Source organism: Solanum verrucosum, unplaced genomic scaffold (assembly GCF_900185275.1).
Source record: "Solanum verrucosum unplaced genomic scaffold, falcon-dt-bn FXZP01000091.1, whole genome shotgun sequence".
NCBI lineage: Eukaryota > Viridiplantae > Streptophyta > Magnoliopsida > Solanales > Solanaceae > Solanum > Solanum verrucosum.
In genome coordinates this window covers 130,615-153,151 of record NW_026020358.1, presented here as the reverse complement: position 1 = coordinate 153,151, position 22,537 = coordinate 130,615, and the positions used below count along the sequence as shown (strand labels likewise).

Genomic DNA, 22,537 nt, shown 5'->3' with positions numbered 1-22,537 from the left:
CATTATAGCTTTCATATTTCCTCACTCTATCAATCAAGATGACTTACTTCACGAGTAAGCTAATTCAGATATGTATAATTTTCCCTTTTTGCAAAAAATTTAAGAAATAAATAAATACTTTGATATTCTGAACAGTACATTTCTTGACTTCACTCACCAATAAAGTGGTTAAATAAAAAGTAACCAATAATGTTGTTTCATCGTACTACTTTAAAATCATTTTATCGTAAAAGTATAAAATATACTAATAAAATGTTGCTATCCAGTCCCTCATTTCTCCTTTTAAGCTTTAGGTACTTTGAATAACATTTCTTTCAAACATGGTTATTCAGTTTTTCACCTAATTTCTGAAAATGCTAATTACTCTATTAATGATATTTTATCTACAAAACATATTAGAAGTGAGATAAGAAACTCAAAGACTATAACTTTTAAGAATGAAATATGCATGTGATATTATTAAAAAGAGTAAAATTGATTTATATTATTTGAAAATTATATAAAAAATAATATAAATTACACTAATCACACTGATTTATATTATTTAAAAATTATTTGAAATGATTTAGCAAACTAATCAATAAATAGGGCTGCACATGAAGTTGAACCCAAGACCTATACATAAAATGAAGCTTCAACCATTAAGTTTTTAATCAAAATTTATGTTGAATAAATACTTGATAGAGATTATTGGAAATATTTAAAGAGATAATATCTGAAATAGTCACTCAAATTTCCTTTTAAAAGACTCAATTTTAATTTTTACCCCAAAAGTCGCTCAACTATGAATTTGTTGATGAGTTGGAATTGATTGTCCACAGTCCCCTTGATCAATTTTTAATATTTTACTTATAAATCATTTAACCTATTTAATTGATGTTTTTATTAAAATTTCTTGACATGAAATCTATTGTAGGTTGACCTATGTGCCGTTGGCAACAAATATTCCCTAAATTATTTGAAAAATAGTGTTTGGCCATATAATGCCATTATTTGACAAATATTTTCGGCAAGAATCTCAAATTTTTAAATACTAAACAAATAGTATTTTGGCCAAATACTATTATTTGAGAATTTTAAAAAAATTTAAAATTATCCCAAAATTTATATTCTATAAAAACAATCATCTTTTTTAGAATGAGATTAAATTTCAATCCTAATTCTTTGTACAAAATTTATACGATTATATAAACATTTTATTCGAACTTGCTCTCCAAATTCACTTCTAACTACAAGTAGTGATAATAATTTTTCGTATTCAAATCGATGATTTTTTTCCTTTTATTTTCTTTCTTTTTTTTGCAGATTCATATTAAGTGTGTTAATTATAAAATGATAATACAAACTCATGAGTATTTTTAGTAGTTTTTAAATTTTGTAGGTACACATAATATTTTTTTAAAAGAAAATATTATTTTATTTCTTAAATTTTTTATTTTAAATGAAAAAAATTCATGTCAAAAAACTTTTTTAAAATAACTAATTAAACAAATTGAATGACTTTTTAAATAAAAAACTCAAAATTGAATAACTTTGAATTAAAAATGAAAAATGAATAACTTTCTAAAAGAAGAATTGGTGAAGAAATAATGACTTTATCAAATATTATCTCATACTAAACTTGTTCATACCTAGGGGTATGCATTGGTCGATTCAATTTGGTTTCATGTATCGATTCAGTTTATTGATTTTGATTTTTCAATACGCTAAATCAATAAGATATGTTTTATCGGTGTATCGACTTTGATTCTTAACGATTCAGTTTAATCAATACGAAAATGCTTATAAAATAAATATGTGACTTCTTCAACAATTTGACGTGACAGGACAATAATGTAACTTTACAAATAATCATAAGATAGAAACTGTAATAACTAACAGGAAAATATCTATACAAGTGTAACACAAATAGAAATTAAGAAGAAAAAACCTCTTACTTAGATTTTGATGTTTTGTATAATGTGAAATTGTGAACTCAAAGTTACTATGAAGTCATGTGAATTGAAGGATAAAGGGCAAAGACACTAACTAGTAAGATATTGAGTTAATATATAATATTTAAGAACGGGTAAATTAGTAAATTACTACAGTTTTAATGTGTTATCAGTTTACCTAATAATTTAATATTCTCTAAAAAAGAGAAAATTACGTGAAATGACAAACATCTAGAGTATATTATGTAACATAGCTATAGTTTCAATTATTTTTAATCTGTGGCAATAGTTTCGTGAGAAATTTTGCTATTCGGTTTCCTAATTATATAAATCCAATTTGTATAATTCGGTCTCTAATTGTATAAATCCAAAATTTATATAATTTGGTTACTGATTGTATAAATTCAGAATTTGTATAATTCGATCTCTAATTGTATAAATCAAAAATTTATATAATTTGGTTAGTGATTGTATAAATCAATAATTTATATATTCTTACCCTAGTTATTTGTATTTGATTTATGAAAAATTCATAATAAATTACCTTGTTTGTATATTGGGAGTTGAAATATACAAACACAGTTCTGAAAAATTCCTAAATATATAAATATAGAATTTGTATATATTTATCTTGTTTATATATTTGCAAGCAAAATATACAAATGGACAAGCGAAATATACAAATTGCAACCTCTATTTATATATACTTATCATGTTTGTATATTTGCAAGTTAAATATACAAACTAATGTCTCTATAACAAACGGAATCATATCCATGAAACGCAATTACCGAGACTATAGTTATAAAACCTTATTATATTTTTCATCTTTTCTATTTTGAAATTTTCTCAATTAAAAAAACAAACCGAATTGATAACCCGGTAATCTTTTTTTATAAACCATTAAAAAATTGTTGATCTAATAACCCAATAATAATAAAAATTAATAACATTTTTTTCAATTCAATTTATATCGATTCAATTTTTAGTCACTCCTACCTAAGCATAAGGATCATTTTGGTCACTTTCTCTATAAAATACTTTATGGTCTTCAACATTAGAAGTTAGAGAATCAAAAAAATCAGAAGAATGAGTTTTGTAAAAGAGGAATCGGATAGTTCCATTAAAGATGATCAGATCCGGCGAGCCCAACTGCAAATTCAATTTCACGGAACCAGAATGGAGGATTTTCAGTCCATTGAAGCCTATGTGAAAAGATTGAAGTCCATCGCCGATTCTCTAGCAGAAATCGGCGATGAAATTTCAAATTCAAACATGGTGTTGCAACTTCTTGCTGGTTTGCCTACTCAATACTTTCCCCTCAAAAACACAATATCATCAATGTTTCCTCTCCCTAATTTTGAAGACGCTTGTTTCATGTTGCACATTCAACAAGACATATTATTACATGTAAGCAAAGTTGGCGTCAGTTGACAACTATGATCTTTAATTTTGAGTGGCTACAAGTAGACACTTAAATTTGTATAAAATTGAATAAATGAACACATTCGTACTTCATAGCATCCTATGTATATTATGTCACGTAGAACAAATATGTTTACTTATTCAATTTTATACAAGTTTAAGTGTTTACTTGTGCACGTTCAAAATTGAAGGACATAGCTATCCACTAAAGTCAAGTTAAGGGTCATGTTTATATATTATGTCTATTCAAAATTACAAATATTCTTATTATGAGCTAATTTTACGGTTTGCAGGATCCCAGTGTTGTTGGTGCAGAGCAATCGTCGTCTGGTTTTTGTACGGTAGATAAGTTTGTTGATGTAGTGGAGACATTGGGTACTGTCGTAGCTGCAGCTGGTACATTGGGATTGGGTACTGCCTTTGCTGCTCCATTGGGTACTGTTGTTGGTGCAGTGGGTGCATCCAGGATGATTGTATTTGGAGCAGTAAGTGCCATGGCTGGCTGGAAAAATTGGCAAACACTCGGTCGCAAGTAATTAATCGGTTTGATTTCTTGTATGATCACTTAATTAATACTTATTTCGTTTGTGTAATCAAAAGCTTGATTTGCTACTTCTATTTAAAGTTTGTCTTGAGATGTATTATGATATGCAACAATGATATGCAGTTGAAGTTCTACACAAACTTTCCTTTGTATTTTTTCAATATTTTGATTTGTTTTTTTCTTTTGAGGTGTGTATGGTATGGAGGTATATTTTTTGGTAAAGGATTAATTACTCTTCGTAATAGACGTAGATTAATTGAAGATAATAGTTTTAGAGCCAGTTTGGATAAGCCGGAAAAAAAAAGTATGAAGTTTTTAAATCAAAAAATAAAAAGTTAAAAATTTTAAATAATTTTTAAGTAAAAAAATAAAAAGTGGGAGAGTCCTACTTTTAGCTAAAGTTTGGTTATAGATTTTCAAATATTCTTGGCAAATATTATTTGGGTGAAATTTCATCATGTATTTGACCATAGTATCTGGGAAACATATTTCACTTTTTTAGAAAAATATGATTTATATCTATAAGTTTTAAAAACTATCAAAACTAACCATAAGTTTGTATTGCAAGTCAATTGAATTTTCGTTGCAACAAATAACAAGTAGTGTCCATGACACTTGAGCAATGTGATAGTTTGGAGTTAGTGCAACAAGCATCATTTCATACATCGTGAAGTAGACAAAACACATGACTTTGTTACCCTGAGCCGATTATTCATCATTTTCATCAACAATCATATCATCACTGAATATTTCATCACTACTTTGGTGTTCACGTAAAAAATTATGTAATACAACGCAAACAACTACTATAGAGGGTATTTTTTAAAAGATAAACATTAGTTGTAAATTTTCAATTTTTAAAGGATCCCAAATAATGAGATTTGTCCCAAATACTAGAAAAAACAAGTATTTGGGAATTTGGGATATTTGCAAAATAATGACAAATTGTGCACAAACACTATTTGCCAAATTTTTTCCCAAATATTATTTGAGAAATCTGTCATGACCCAAACCATCGTGATTAACACCCACACTAACCCTCATGTGGGAGAATCATTACTATAACCCAAACAAACCAATTTAACCAAAATTTATGCATTTAAAGATACGGAAGCAGATTTAAATGACTATAAAAATGGAGTCCCCATAAACTCCAAAGTTTTTAACAAACAACTAACCAAACTAATGCGGAAGAGCAATCCCTAGAACCTAAAAGTCAATGTACCAAAACTCTACTAACGACAAGTCTAAGAACAAGGGGTACAACCCCGACACTAAACAAACACCTTAAACAAATAATCTGAGTCCGAAAAGAGTGGACTTAAACAAGAAAGATCCATGGCAGCCTGAAAGAACTGGCTCACCCTTGAATTCGATCACGCTCAATAGTCACCTAGCTGAGGTCTATCAATAGCCGCTTGAAGATGCCCTGTACTCAACAAAGAACAAACAAGTGCATTATCAGTACACAACCACAGTATACAGGTAAGATCACGCGGCTATCTCAATAAGTGAAACACATGCAAGTAACCACAACATTATAAAACAGGCATATACCGAATATATACAATATTAGTCATTTTTTTAGGATCAATGTAGCATCACACGTTCTCAATAATACACATTGGTTATCAATTTAGAGCAACATACAATCTTCCAATATCAACCATCATTAGATATAAACGTAATCGTCACAAGTAGATACACAACACAATTCAATGGTCCTCTCACGGAACCCAATTCAATGGTCCTCTCATGGAACCCACACCCAAACTATTAGCATACCAGAACGTGGTATTCGATCCAATGTTTATGCTGGAACGTGACAACTGATCCCATATTTATGCCGAAATATGGCAATCGATCCCATATTTATGTCGGAACGTGACAATAGACCCCATATTTATGCCAGAACGTGACAACCGATTCCATATTTATGCCAGAATGTGGCAACCGATCCAAGTTAGTGTGTCAGAACGCAATACCCGATCCATTCAACAAACCACAATCACAATGTATATTTTCACAATCATACAATAAGAGGTGATTCATGACATACAATTATTCAATTATCTTCATCCACAAGTAGTGTGATCAATAGTGCAACATTCACATACATACACGTATTATAATGAAGCAATTACAAACATATATTACACCAACATGAAAAAAAAAACAATCACCTACCTCGAATCCAAGCTTGAATCTCCTAAGGCACTTGAATCTTTCCTTTCTGGATTCTTTCCGCTTGTTCTAGGTCTACAAACAACAATTTAATACGGGAATCAATAAGCAATCACTAATTACCCGAATTACTAACAATTCTATGAATTCATGATCCCAATTATCCAAATTAGGGTTGTTTCCACCATAGAATATATGACAAAACCCTCCCCCACCAATATTTACCCATTCTATTACGTTCTACGGATTCGGAGAGTGAAAAGCTTACCTTTAGCCTTAAGAATGGTGAAAAATGAGTATGAGTCGTCTGGGGTTCGTTCCTTAGCTCTCAAAGTGCAGAATAAAACATTTTTGGGGTTTTATTTCCGACTTAAGTCGCGTCTGTCCCGCTACGACGAGACCCAACCCGCCGCAGTGGCCCCACCCTGGAGGCAGAAATCCCCGCCAAAGCGGCCTGAATGGAACATTGAGCAAAAATAATAATTTCAAGACTCCATTTCACAACACACCCTCAACCAACGACACTTAGAAAATATTCTTTCACGCTAAGATCAATTTCGAAAGTTCTACTCACCCGAATTCCATTTAGTAAAGTCGTACGGGTTCCTTAACGTCTTAGTTATCTAGTCATGTGATCAAAATCATAATTAGATCACCTAATTGCTACCAGATTTCCCTAGATCTCACTGACTTCGATTTCGTCCAAATTTGGACTAGGCTAGGAAATCTCAAGTTACTACGAAAAAGTTTTCTGGCCCAAATTATTTCTCCATTGGCTTTTCTATAACGACGGGAACATGTCGTTACAAAATCTATGGTCAAACGGGTCCTTAGTTTTTAACTTACTTGAAGTTATTTTTAACTTTGTCAAAACTCTCAAAAACTAAAAATGCACAAAAAATAGTTTTGACCAACTTTTAAATCCATCCAAACGTGTTAGTTTGATGTATCGATCAAATTTCGATTTACATGCATTTATGCAAACATCCCGGTGAGAATGGAATTTAAGTCAAGAAAAGCTATAATTGTGTTGATGTAGTCATTGAAATCAAGAGAAAATGATTAAAATGGTTTGGGGTAATGCTTTATTTTGGTTCTTAATATATTTTTAGGAAAAATACTTAAATATGTCATAATATTTTGAGAAAAGGTTTATCAATGTCAAATCTAAAAGTTTGGCTCATCTATGTCTTTTCTGTTTGAGAAAAAGTTCATTCATGCCACTACTTGTTCACTGAAATAACATAGATGAACCAAACTTTTAATGGATGAAATAGATGAACCTTTTCTCAAAATTCAATGACATATTTGAGTCTTTTTTCTTTAAAAATGATTTAATTAATGATGTAGCCGAATCATAATTGACCACGTATAAAAAATAGTTTTGAAAGATTGAAACTATTTTCAGTTAACAAATAATGGCGTGGATGAAGGTTTTTCAAATTAAAATGGCATAAATAAGTCTTTTCTCAAATTTCGATGACATATTTGAGATTTTTCCTTATAATTTACATGATTGAAAATAATACTTACTTAATAACAAAAGTTGTTCATTTTGGTCCTAAAATTAAACCTAACAGAGGCGGGCCCACGTTGAGCGAAGGGGTGTCAAGCGAATCCCCTTCTTCGAAAAATTTAACCAAGTATTTATATATATATATATATATATATATACTCAGAAAAATTTTAATCAACCAAATATGATTATGTCTTTCGAATCCTTTAATCCACCTTGTTTTCACATCTACCTATTAGAGCCTCTGTTCCGATCATTCAATATCCGTATCTTTCATAATATTTATCTTAATTATAGATAAAATAAAATTTAAGATTTTTACATATATAGCAAACACAAAAAATAATTAAATTATTTTCTTACCGTATCCAACATGATCAAAGTAACCAATTTTTTGCTTTAGGAAATTGTACGGAGCCAATAATGTGTAAGGCAGTTTGGGTCCTATCGCGAATTAATAATTTTTTTTAATTATATGCAACACTTTATTGTTACTAAACTATAGAACTTGCGTGGAATTTGCGTTCCAATATGAAAAGTAGATCAAGGAAACAGACAAAAATATATCTATTTCATTATAGCTTTCATATTCCCTCAGACCTAAAGACCAAGTCAGCTCATTTTCAATCAACCAATATGACTTACTTCACGAGTAAACAAAAATGTAAACTGATAAGGAATTTAAGAAATAAATAAATACTTTAAAAATTAGTTATAAATACTTTTAATATTGCTATCTCAATATAAATAGCAATATTTAATCCTGTAAAAAAAATTAAAAATGAAAAAATTAATTAAAATTTATTGTTTAAATAAATTTTAGATAGTTATATAGATATAAATTATTTTATTAAGGTAATAGATAAATTTTGAAGTTAAGCTATTTATTATTTTACAAAAATAATTTTTTTAAAAAATAAGCTATATCATATAAATTAAGATAGAAAAAAATATTATCTTCCATAAAACGCGTGGAAAGAAAAAAGCATGTAAATTAAAAACCAACATGTAAAGAAAGTTGATATTCGGAATAGTACATTTCTTGACTTCACCCACCAATAAAGTTGTTAAAAGATAAAAAGTAACCAATAATGTTGTCTCATCGTACCACTTTAAATCTTTTATCGTAAAGTACAAATATACTAATAAAATGTTGCTATCTAGTCCCTCGTTTTCTCCCTATAATTTTTTTCATATATAATTGAATTACTTTAACTAATACTAACTAGTTTTGTAGCGCTATTTTTAAAGAGTTATTTGACGATAAGAATTATATAAGGTAAAAATAATAGATAAACCATATGGTTAAAATAGGAAAATTATGGAGATAAGTAATATAATTATAGTTTGAATTAATTATCATTTATCGTCTTTTTTAGCTATAATTATGTATGCCTCTTTTGCCTTTCTCCTCTCTTATACATGCAAATACAAATTATACATATACAATTATATGACAGATATACGAACACAATTCGTCTCTCTCCATTCTCTGCTCTCTCGCTCGCCTCTCTCCTCCTTCTCCCAATCTCGCTCGCATCTCTCTTCCTTCTCCCACTCTCGCTCACCTCTCTCCTCCTTCTCCCAATCGCGCTCACCAGATATTCAAATACATATGTATACTAGTTACATATATACAATAATCTGGCAGATATACATATACAATTCGACAGATTATGCAAATACAATTCACCTCTCTCCACTCTTTGCCCTCTCTCGCTTGACTCTCTCTTCCCTCTTCAATCTCGTTCGCCTCTCTTCTCCCTCTAATCGTAATTAGCAAACTATAGCTATGAAACTTAATAAAATTAATTTTAATGGCTATTTACAAAATTTCTCCGTTAAAATAAAAGTTTATTTCTCTCTCGATACACGATAAGTGGCACTAACCTGTGCATATCTCTGATGGCAAGTAAACGACAGAGGAAGGAGGAATCTTTGGCTAAACCCCAACTTAATTATGAGATTATAATCTATAATGCAAAATGATTTTTTATTTTTTTTTTGGTTTCAATCTATATCTGTTACTATTAAAATAGGCAAACAGTGTTTTCTTTGATCACAATTTGTTAAAATATCAGTCTTTTATGTAACATTTTGTATAAATAATATATAAATGTGAATATTTTATCTTAAAATTTCTTTTACATATATATCAAACACAAAAATTAATTAAATTATTTTCTTACCGTATCAAACATGATCAAAGTAAAAAAAAAATTGCTTTAGGAAATTGAACGGATCCAATAATGTGTACGGCAGTTTGGGTCCCATCGTGAATTAACAAACTTTTTATTACCTGTAATACTATTGTTACTAAATTATAGGACTTGCGTGGAATTTACGGTCCAATATGAAAAGTAGATCGATGAAAAAGACAAAAATATGTCTATTGCATTATAACTTTCATATTCCCTCAGACTTAAAGACCTAGTCAGGTCATTTTCTATCGAATCAATATGACTTACTTCACCAGTAAGCTAATTCAAATATGTATTATTATTTTTTTCAATTTATGCTATACTATTTGAACAGATAAGGAATTTAAGAAATAAATAAATACTTTAAAAACTCGTTATAAATACTTTAAATATTGCTATCTCAATATAAATAGCACTATTTAATTCTGTACAAAATTTAAAAATGAAATAAAAAAGACTATTTAAAATTTATAGTTTAAATAAATTATATATATATATATATATAAATCATTTTATTTATTAAGGTAATATATAGATTTTGAAGTTAAGCTATTTAATATTATATAAAAATGAATTATTATTTTTTTAAAATAAATTATAGTATCATATAAAATAGGCAAACAGTATTTTCTTTGATCACAATTTGTTAAAATAAATTTTAAAATATCATTTTTTTATGAAACATATGTTGTATATATAATATAAATATGAAAATTTTATCTTAAAAAATACTAAAGAACTCAACATCTAAAATCACATTAAAAAAATTAAAGACTCAACACCTAAATTCAAAGTGAAAGATGTTTTTTGAATATTGGTTTATATTTGAATTAACATCAAAATTTTAAACAGTAAGAGTTTGTTTGATCGAGTAACAAGTTATTTTGAGATTAATTATTCAAAATCATTATTTCCTTCTCTTTGTGAATAAAAATAACACTAATAACTAATCTAATGATCTTATCAAAATAAAAATAAAATAAGATAAACTCATCTTAAAATTAATTTCAAAATTAGTTGTAGTACCAAACGAATCATAACACACTAATTCAAACAGTACTAAAGGGTTCATATTTTAAAGTCTACTCAGAGAATAAGAAAAACCAGAGAGATAGAAGCAGAGTTCAGTCAGTTAAGAATGAATTTTCCAATTGAAGAATCTGATAATTCTACGAGTTCAGTTGAAGATGGCAAGATCAAGCAGACTCAACTTAAAATTCAATTTCACAGTACAAGAAAAGGGGATCTCGAAACAATCGAATCCTATGTGAAAAAATTGAGATCCATAGCCAATTCTGTAGCAGAAATCGACAGTCCGATCTCAGATTCAGACATGGTGTTGCAACTTCTTGCTGGTTTGCCTATTCAATACTTGCTCCTCAAAAACACAATATCATCAAAGTGCCCTCTTCCCACTTTTGGAGACGCTTGTTTCATGGTGTACAAGCAAGAAGGCATATTATTAAAGGTACATAAATTCAAGATTTAAATTTTACGAATTCAACTGTTAAGATCCTTAAAATATTAGTGAATTAATATACATAACTTCTTAAAATACCTGCATCTAACACTTTGTGTCAAATAACGGGTTGAAATGAGATGTGAGATCTATCCAAAAATAACTCGGATTGAAAATGAGTTGAATTAAAAAAAAATAATCATAATTTAACCCGTTCAATGTTTTCTTTATTGAAAAGAGAAGTATTAAAAACACTCTCAAGCTTGGCGCGGATTATTGGTTTTATTTTTGAATTATTAATAAAATAACAAACACTCCTATACTTGACAAATTAAGCTTAAATACACTCCTCCCTGCCACATGGCACAACAAGTGATTAGGCTCTCTTTAAGAATGTGAGAAGTTTAAAAAAATATGACACATCAGATTTTTAAAAAAATCGTTTAATTTTTAGTTACCAACCGCTACAATACCCTTCTTCTTCCCATTTAACTTCTCCTCCATTAAAATTGACATTCAAAAAATTTTCCACTCTTTTTTAATTGCATAATTTCATATGCTATAATATTCTCTCTTCCTATTGTTGTTCATGACTCCCCATTAACTGTTTTTTCAGTTATTATACTCAATTACTTTATTTGTTATATTTCAGTACTTCTTTAGTTGTGTACACTGTAATTTAACCTTTATTTTCTCTTAATTATTAAATACATAAATACACTAAGTAAGTACTGTCTTTGTCTTCAAACTTCTTAATGAAAGAGTGACTATGAAATTGATATTGCTGTAATGTGGTGAGTTGCACATTAACAGACATCAACTAGAAACAAAAACACATTAAAAATGAAGAAGTAAATATGATGGGGGGTCATGAACACAATAGGAAGAGAAAGAACATTATAGCATGTGAAATTAAGCAATTAAAAAAGAGTGGAAATTTTCTTGAAACTTGTTTTGAGGTCAGCTTTAATGGAGGAGAAGCTAAATAGGAAGAAGGGTATCATAATTGTTGGTAATTAATTTTAAAAATCTGATGTGGCGTTAAAAAGGGGTGTATTTAAACTTAGTTCGTCAAGTATAGGAGTAATTTTATGCCTATCAATAGTTCGGGAATGAAATCAATAATTCGCGCCAAGTTCATGAATATTTTTAATACTTTTCTCTTGGTTGAATTGAGCAAAACTAGATAGGCTAAATCAATAACTGAGTAGATTAGATTACGTAAAATTATATTTTCATGGAATAATTTTATCGTCCGTAATTACAGGACCAGGAGGAGCAGTCGTCTTGTTTTCCAAAAGAGGAATCGGATAGTTCCATTAAAGATGATCAAATCCGGCGAGCCCAACTGCAAATTCAATTTCACGGAACCAGAAAAGAGGATTTTCAGTCCATTGAAGCCTATGTGAAAAGATTGAAGTCCATCGCCGATTCTCTAGCAGAAATCGGCGATCAGATCTCAAATACAGACAAGGTGTTGCAACTTCTTGCTGGTTTGCCTATTCAATACTTGCCCCTCAAAAACACAATATCATCAATGCGTCCTCTCCCCGATTTTGAAGAAGCTTCTTCCATGTTGTACATGCAAGAGGACAAATTATTACAGGTGAGAGCAAACGGTTCATCCAAATCTCTTCGAAAAAAATTACATTATGTATTCAAAATTAAGGTGATGTACATAATTTTTGAAAGATTTAATGAAGCAAATCATGAGCTAATCTAATTGCAGGATCGTGAGAAGAAATTCAAAGCTGATGCTGGTGGTGCTGGTGCTGGTGCTGGTGCAGAGCAATCGTCTGGTTTGTTTACCGCAGATACGTTCTTTACTGTAGTGGATACAGTGGGTGTTGTTGTTGGTGCAGTTGGTGCAGTAGGTACTATCTGCGCTGGAGTTGGTATATTGGGTACTGCCGTTGGTGCAGTTAGTACTGTGAATGCAACCAGGATGCTTGTAGGTAGTGCAATAACTGTCGTTGTGGGCTGGAAAATTTGGCAACGCAAGTAATTTATCTGGTTGATTTCTCGTATAATCACTTAAATAATAATAGTTGAATTGTTAGTTTAGTTTAAAGTTTGTCTTGAGATGTATGATGTATAGTTGAAGTTCTACCCAAACTTTTCTTATATTTTGTAATATTTTGATTTTCCTTTCGAGGTGTGTATGGTATGGAGGTACATCTTTTGGTAAATGATCAATTACACTAAATCAAACTTCCATTTACATGTATTCACACAAACATAGGTAATAAGTGTAAATACTACAAGAAGGGAATGTAAGTCAAGAAAAGCTATAATTGTGTTGATGTTGTCATTGATATCAAGAGAAAATTATCAAATAGTCCTTAATGTATGGATAATGATTTATATTGATTCTTAATATATCTCACTTGATTGAAATGTTCCTTAATGTATATAGTAAAAAATGTTTGTTTTGGGTTATTTATCCTAAACCTAACATGATTTATCAACTAAAAGTGTTAAATTTAACGGTGAATTCCACATGATAAATAAATTCACCATTGTTATCTTCTTTGTTAACTCCAAATAAAAACTCCATGATAATTATAATAATAAAGAGATATTTGATAAGATTGTTGGTGTGTTTAGTACAGTAAATAGTATGATTGCAACAGCAAGGGATGTATGGAGTCTGGTTGGAACATCTACTACCGGAAACAGAAAAAATACCAAAAGACGTAATCGAGGAAGGGGGAGGAGGTAGAAATTTGTTTCGAGTTTAAACCCTAACTTATATTTGAATATATAATATGAAGTTAAGATTTTAAATTAGTATTTGAATATGCGATTTGAGTTAATGTTCAAATTTTAAATTCTAAAAAAAAATGATTTAGAAATTTTAAATCACGATTTTTTTAATGTAAAACTTTATCCGTAAGTTTATATTTCTTTAAAGACTTATTATTTTAAATTTTACAAAAAACACATGTTCAACATAAATTTTTTTTGTGTCATATAAAAAAATTATATAAAAAGAATAATCATTACTTTAGTAAATTTTTATAAAATTATGTATTGAATGTTTATAATCACAAACATTTATTTATAAAAGAAACATAAGATAACAATTTATCAATATTACTCTATTTTATTTATTAGAACTGCTTAAAAATGGAGGGAGGGTGGGGGTGGGAGGATCTCGTAGAAGCAATATTCAAAATCTTGATTGAATTTTAATATCATTATCAAATACTGATATTATAACTCACCTTCGAACAAGCTACTAAATAGACAAGGGGTCTCGCTATTCTTGAGAGGTGAGTAGGTTTTTGGAGTATAATTGAAAATATTCCTTACTTGCTTGCTAAGTAGAGTACCTCCATTTGAATTGACGTTAGGTTTCAATGTTTTTGAAGTAGACCAAAGTCTACAGAAAGTAGTTGAGTACTTTGACTTGTGTTACTCTATTTTAGTTTAGTTAATATTGTTCTCAACGTCTATTTTACTTATCTATTATATTATTATGGGATGTTATATAATTCCTTCATTTACTTTTAATTGTAATGGTTTTCTTTTTAGAGTCAAATGATTAAAAAAAAAATTGACTAACATTTTATGTTGTATTATTTCATTATATTGATATGCAAAAAATTGCAGCTTATAGTATTTTTCGTGTAGTTTTTGAATATCTTAATTTTTTGTTTAACATATTGAATTAATATAATCCAATTTAACTTTGACTTATGAAAAACACAACATGACAATTAAAAGTAGATTGTTGAAGTAATACTTGTTCAGTTTATAAAAATCAATGAATAATTTGTTATTTAATGTCTATTTTACCCATGCTATTATATACTATTCACTTTTTAATATTTAGATGACTTATATTTAATGAGGATGATTTAGGGCCCGTTTGGCCATGCAATATGGTATCATGATATGGAATCATGAGATGAACTATTCGAGAGGTTAAAGGAAGTGTTGACGATAACAAGTACAAGAAATATGGAAACAAGAGGATTATATGTAGCCTTTAGTCGTGTAAAGTGGCACCACCGGGAAAAAAGAGAAAATGGCCAAATGAGCCTCTATTCTATTATCAGATTTCTAACTACACACTTATATTTTATGGGGCTCCTATTACCCTCTAAGCTTTTTAAAATTGAAATTATTACCTCCTTAAAAAGTCATAGCCACATTTATGTGGATCAGTGAAATCTACGCGTTTGACACGTGTAAAAAAAATTTCTTACATTTTTTACTGATAATCCTTTCCTTTTTTCCTTCCTTTTTCTTTAAATCCCTGGACACATCAATGCCATTTTTTTTCCCTTTTTTAAATTCTTTTTTGTCAAATCTAAAACTATTCTTAAATTTATGATTGTGGAATAGGTGCATAAATGATAAATTTATTGTCAATTTAATTGACCTAAGAAATAAATTGTCCGTCAAAATCTTTTTTGATAAAGGATATTTTGACATTTTATTTTTTTAGAGATTTCTATCATTATAAGTTATTTGAATGAATTTTGTTAACTGAAAATGCTTGTTACAATAGCATTGGGTACTGTCGTAGCTGCAGCTGGTACATTGGGATTGGGTACTGTCATTGCTGCTCCATTGGGTACTGTGGTTGGTGCAGTTGGTGCATCCAGGATAATTGTATTTAGAGCAGTAAGGGTCATGGCTGGCAGGAAATATTGGCAGACGCTTCCTACCAAATAATTAATCGGGTTGATTTCTTGTATGGTCACTTAATTAATACTCGTTATTTTCGTTTTGTATAATCAAAAGTTTGATTTGCTACTTCTATTTAAAGTTTGTCTAGAGATGTATTATGATATGCAGTTGAAGTTCTACACAAACTTTCCTTTGTGTTTTGCAATATTTTGATTTTCCTTTTGAGGTGTGTATGGTATGGAGGTATATTTTTGGAAAAATGATTGAAAAATATTTTAACTTTGGTCGAAATTGTTGTTACAATATCAAACTTTATGGAGGACTTTTTTCCTCTATACTATTTAATAGTGAATTTTAAATGTATATATGTACCTACGTGGACACGTTACTATTTATAATGATGTCATATTTATGATGTTCACGTGGACATATATATACCTTTAAAATACATTACTATTAAATAATGTAGGGGTAAAAGACCCTTTCCAAAATTCGGTATTGTTACAGCAATTTCGGTCAAAATTCGGATACATTTCAGACCTTTTTCCTTATATTTTTTGGTAAAGGATTAATTACTCTCCGTAATAGACCCAGATTAGTTGAAGAGAATAGTTTTAGAGCCCGTTTGGATAAGCCGAAAAAAAGAGAGTAGATTTTAAGTCAAAAAATTAAAAATTAAAATTTTTAGGAATAATTTCAGAAATCTCCCTCACATTTAACTTTATAACACTTATTTCCCTTGTGGTTTCAGATATTACACTCATATCCCTTATTTTTAAATTTTTGTAACCAAACTTATTTAAATGATAATCTTTCAACCACATTCCAAAAACACCCATTTATGACATTAATATAATTATTTAATACTTCTATATGACTAATAACCTAAGCAATATTTCGTTCCAGTTTTTAATACTATATTTGAGTTTTCTTTAAGCTTGGATTCATAATAAGAGAAACGATAAGTATAAATCAATTGGTAAATACTTTTTTTTTTTTTTGGATAGAAAAATGCAACCTGCATACTTGACCTCCAAGTATTTGTATAAACATTTTTTTTTCATTTGACATGCGATAATAAATGTTTAGTTTGATAATTTTTTTGACTTAAGAAAAAAAACAATTATGTTCATATGTATTTTTTTCATTTGACATGCGATAATAAATGTTTAGTTTGATAATTTTTTAGACTTAAGAAAAAAAACAACTATGTTCATATATATATATAAAATTTCTGCACATAATTACCAGACAATATTTCCCGACCCTAAACAATATTTTTATAATAAATTTTCAACATTCTTTTTGTACTTAAAATATTGAATGTCTTAACCGTAAAAATTACCACTAAATTTTAATATGTTTAAGAAGTTCCGTCATTTAGCAAGTTCGATAGTTTACAAGGAAATAAACAAATGCATATAAGATGGTGCGCGATGGAGCACCATAGGTAGAGTATTTTATGTCAGCTAAAATATTTTGGAAATTTTCATTTCAAAAATTAATAACAAATAATGTTAAGCAAGGGCAACTTTGGAATATTGGATGAGTTTTAACTTATTTGACGTTATTTTTTACTTTATCAAAACTCTTCCAAAAACTAAAAATACATTAAAAATAGGTTTGATTAACTTTTAAATTCATCCAAACATGTTAGTCTGATGTATTGATCAAATTTCGACTTACATGCATTGATGCAAACATCCAGGTGAGAAGGGAATGTAAGTCAAGATAAGCTATAATTGTGTTGGTGTTGTCATTGAAATCAAGAGAAAATAATTAAAATGGTGTTGTGGTAATATTTTATTTTGGTTCTTAATATATTTTTAGGAAAAATACTTAAATATGTCATTGAACTTTGAGAAAAGGTTCATCAATGTCAAATCTAAAAGTTTGGTTCATCTATGTCTTTTCTATTTGAGAAAAAGTTCATCCATTTTTTGTCAAAATTCAATGACATATTTGAGTTTTTTCTCTTTAAAAATGATTTAATTAATGATGTGGCTGAATCATAATTGACCACATGTAAAAAAATAGTTTTGAAAAATTGAAACTATTTTTAACAAATAATGGCATGGATGAGTGTTTTTCAAATGAAAATGGCATAGATGGGCCTTTTCTCAAAGTTTGATGACATATTAAAGTCGTTTTCCTATATTTTACATGATTGAAATAATACTTACTTAATAACAAAAGTTATTCATTTTGATCCTAAAATTAAACCTGAGAGGGGCGAGCCCACGTTGAGCGAAGGAGTGTCAAGCGAATCCCCTTCTTCGAAAAGTTTAACCAAGTATTTGTATATATATATACTAAGAAAATTTTTAATCAACGAAATATGATTATGTCTTTCCAATCCTTTAATCCACCTTGTTTTCCACATCCACCTATTAGAGCCTCTGTCCAATCATTCAATATCCGTATCTTTCATAATATTTATCTAAATTATAGATAAAATAAAATTTAAGATACTATTTTTTTATATATATAGCAAACACAAAAAATAATTAAATTATTTTCTTACCGTATCAAACATGATCAAAGTAACGATTATTTTGCTTTAGGAAATTGTACGGAGCCAATAATGTGTAAGACAGTTTGGGTCCTATCGCGAATTAATGGATTTTTTATTATATGCAACACTTTTTTGTTACTCCCTCCGTCACTTTTTAGTTGTCCACTTTAGAAATGACACACATATTAAGATAACAATAATTAGCATAGTGAAGTTGCAATTTTACCCTTATTAATTATGGTTTCAAAAAGGATGAATTAAAACTTAGAAATTTTCAAAAAGTTTAAATGAGGGTATAATAGGAAAAAAATAATTGTTCTTTTTTGATTTGTCAAAATGGACAAGTAAATAGGGACAAGTAAGGGTGGCAACGGAACCGGGAGGTTCCGGTTCCGGTTCCGGTCCGTTCCGGTCCGTTACCGGTTCCGTCTCGGTTCCGGATAGTGCCGGTTAATTCCGGACTTGTTCCGGTCCGGGAGGGGTAACGGGACGGAAACCAGGATTTTACCGGTCCGTCCCGGTCCGGTTAGTCCCGGTTCCGTCCCGGTCCGGTCCGGTTCCGGTCCGGTTCGGAACTTTTTTTTTTTTTTTTTTTTTTAAATCTGAAAATTTAAAAAATAGCCGTTGAGAGCCGTTGGGCAACGGGTTTTGGGCCCCACCAACGGCTCTTTCACCCCATAACCCCCCATTTACACCTCCCTACCCCCCAAACTTTTTTTAATACCCCAAACTTCTTAAAACTACATTTTCAACCTTTTTTGTAACTATAAATTCCCCTAATCTTTCATTCTTTTCACTCACAAAAATATCTTATAATCTCTCTACTCTCTAGTCTCTACTCTCTAAATTCTCTTATTCTCGACTTCTCGTTAAAATTACGAATTTGAACTTTGGAAATTGGAGCTTCAAAATTCAACTTTCAATTTTCGCCTTCCGGTCATACACGTCTACTTTTTTAAGTAGACGTTTGGTACATTCGTTCCAACTCACTTTTCATTTAGTTATTTATTTGTTTACATTTAATTATTTATTTTGTGAGTAATTAATCTCTAGTCTCTACTTATTTAGTTGTTTATTTGTTTAAAACTTTGCTAATCATTTTCGTATTATATATAATTTGCTCACTTTTTATATTTTGAATATGGATTTTGGAAAAAACATTATTGAAAAGGGTAAAACAACCATAGTTAATTCGTTCACTAATTTATCTAGCTCAAAATCCAAGAAAAATAAAAAAACCGGTAGTACTTCTCAATCTAAAACTAAAAAAACTTCTCAATTAAGAATAAATACGGATGATTATACGCATGTTGATGAAACTGTTTTTAATATTGATAGTAATAGTGGATTAGATCCTTATCATGAACATTTACAAAGAAGATTTGGTAATTTTGAAGAGGAATTACCTGAAGATGATGAACATGATGTTAATGATTATGTTGATAGTTTTGATAATAATGTTGATGAATATGATGATGATGAAACTGAGCCACCGTCGGCTACTAGTCCCCCTCCCAATCCCTCTTCCCCGGCTCCCGCTCCCTTTCGTTGTCCTGCTCCCATTCCCCCCGTGCATCCTAGGACTAAGGTAGAACGCGCTAAAAAATCAGTTGTGTGGCAATTTATGACTCGGAATGAAGATAAAACACAAGCTATTTGTAATAAATGTAAACATAGAATGAATCATAAAACTGTAGGAAAACAGGGTGGGACGGGACATTTGAGTAATCATTTAATGTCATGTTGTAAAAATGAATTTTTGCATGCTAAAGTTGTAGCCGAAGCTAAAAAAAATGGTACCACCCTTCCTGAAAATGTAGGAGTAGATGGCTCTAATATGGTCCAAACACAATTAAATCCTTCTAATGTTTCTGGTTCTAGTATACAACGGTCATATAGTAGAGAAAAAGATCTTGAAGAATTAGCTAAAATGATTGTTGTTATGGGTTTGCCATTTAGTTTTGCTGAAAATCCCGGTTTTATTCATTATATTCAAATTGTGTATAATCCACATTTTAAAGGTTTTACTAGAAATACAATTAAAAAGGCTATCTTTGATTATCAAGCTCAACATTTTCAATATCTTCGTTGTTTATTTTATTATAACAATTGTAAAATAGCTATTACTTCTGATATGGGCCATAGTGTAAATGGTAATGATTATTTCACAATTACTGCGCATTGGATTGATGAAAATTGGACTTTGCAAAAAAGAATTTTAGGTTATAAATGTTGTGAAATGCATAAAACCGGTAGTTATATAGCTCAAACAATTATAGATGTTTTGCAAAACTATGGAATTTGTGATAAAATAAGTAGTGTCACATTAGATAATGCTTCTAATAATAGTAATGTTGTTGAAATACTAAAACCGTCTCTTTGCCCTATTTATATTGATGGTTTTCATATTAGGTGTGCTGCACACATATATAATTTGATTGTTAGAGATGGTATAGCAATATATGACGATGGTTGCACAAAAGTTGAAACTGCATGTCATTTTATTTTTAAATGTCAAGTTAAGTCTAGACGTAGAGATTTTGAAAATCGTTGTCGTGAATTTAATCTTCCACCTAGAAAAATTCCAAAATCAGTGTGTACAAGATGGAATTCTTTATTTGAAATGCTTGAAGTTGCTTATTAATATAGGAAACCTTTACAAATGGTTTGGAATGCTCATAATTCAAATATGACATATAGACTTGATGATAATGATTGGAATGACATAAAAGAACTTATAGAATTCTTAAAAGTTTTTTATTTAACTACAAAAAAAATATCTGCACTTTATTATCCAACTATTTGCTCTGTTTTACCTAATATTTGTGCTATTTCTAATAAATTTTATAAATTTAAAAATAAACCAAGATTTGAACAATCTGTTAAGAAAATGATTGAAAAATTTAAAAAATATTTTATTCCTATTCCTCAAATTTATTTAACTGCTTGTTTGTTAAACCCACATTACAAAGATGAAGGTGCAGCACGAATGGTTGATAAAATATATTTTAATTTGGGTATTGATAGTGAAGATGATGAAACACCTAGTTGTCAAGATGTTAAAGATAGTATAAAAATTGAAGCTAGAAAATTGTACGACTTGTATAATAATTCTAATATAAGGAATGTAGTACATAACGAAGAGCCTCAAAGTTCTAGGAGTAGATATAATAATGAAGATGAAATTGATGATATGATAGATTGTATTATTGAACTTTCTCATAATGATATAAATGATTTTGATACATATATTAATCAAAATACAGAACCTACTACTATTGATCTTCTAGAATGGTGGAGCAATCGCGGCAAAGGATTTCCAAAACTACAACCGGTTGCTCGAGATGTGTTAGCTATTCAAGCATCTTCAGTAGCTTCGGAAGGCGCTTTTAGTTCAGCAAGATTTCAAATTGGAGAGCATAGATATTCATTAGCAGCAGATAGCTTGGAGATATCCGTACTATTTAGAGATTGGATTAATGGCGAGAGAAGGAGTTATGGTCGTCCACCTCTACCGACCAAATTTGAAAATGACGTTGATGAAATAATGCTAGATTTTAGTGATGACGGCATTGATGCAATGGAAGAACTAGCTAATCAACCAATTCCAGAGCATGTTACTAGAGAAATGTTAAATGATTTAAAAAAAGATTTCCTTGGTAGCATGAACTATTAAATTTAAATGTCTATTAGTATGAGTATAATAATTCGAGGTCTAATTCAAACAGAACCCTTCCTAGAAGGTGGGTGTGTAGATTAGATTTTTTAATACTCTACTAATATTTTGTAACTCAACTTGTACTATTTAATTAATATTAATAAAAGTATAGGCTATTCGCCTTAATTTTTTTTTATTATTGTCTTCAAAAGTTTAAATTTAACTTTTAATGTGTGAAATTTAAACTTTTATAGTTTTAAAGTTTTAAATTTTCAAATTTTTAAAGTGTGAAATTTAAACTTTTATAGTTTTAAAGTTTGAATTTAAATTTTCAAACTTTTAAAATTTAAACTTTAAAGTGTGAAATTTAAATTTTTATAATTTTATAGTTTTAAAGTTTATAATTCAAATTTAAAATTTCTAACTTTTAAAGTGTGAATTGTGAAATTTAAACTTTTTA

The 22,537-nt window shown here is 29.4% G+C and overlaps 2 protein-coding genes across 2 annotated transcripts; both read left to right on the top strand.

The window, feature by feature from the left end:
• The first annotated feature begins 3,023 nt into the window (after positions 1–3,023).
• On the top strand, positions 3,024–3,895 carry LOC125837750 (uncharacterized). Its single transcript, XM_049516824.1, has 2 exons — positions 3,024–3,353; positions 3,653–3,895. Exons 1-2 carry the CDS (start codon positions 3,024–3,026, stop codon positions 3,893–3,895), a joined length of 573 nt encoding a protein of 190 aa, XP_049372781.1.
• A 7,047-nt stretch (positions 3,896–10,942) lies between these two features.
• Positions 10,943–13,334, top strand: LOC125837757 (uncharacterized). Its single transcript, XM_049516834.1, has 3 exons — positions 10,943–11,272; positions 12,531–12,869; positions 12,993–13,334. Exons 1-3 carry the CDS (start codon positions 10,943–10,945, stop codon positions 13,266–13,268), a joined length of 945 nt encoding a protein of 314 aa, XP_049372791.1. The 3' UTR covers positions 13,269–13,334.
• The last annotated feature ends 9,203 nt before the right edge of the window (positions 13,335–22,537 follow it).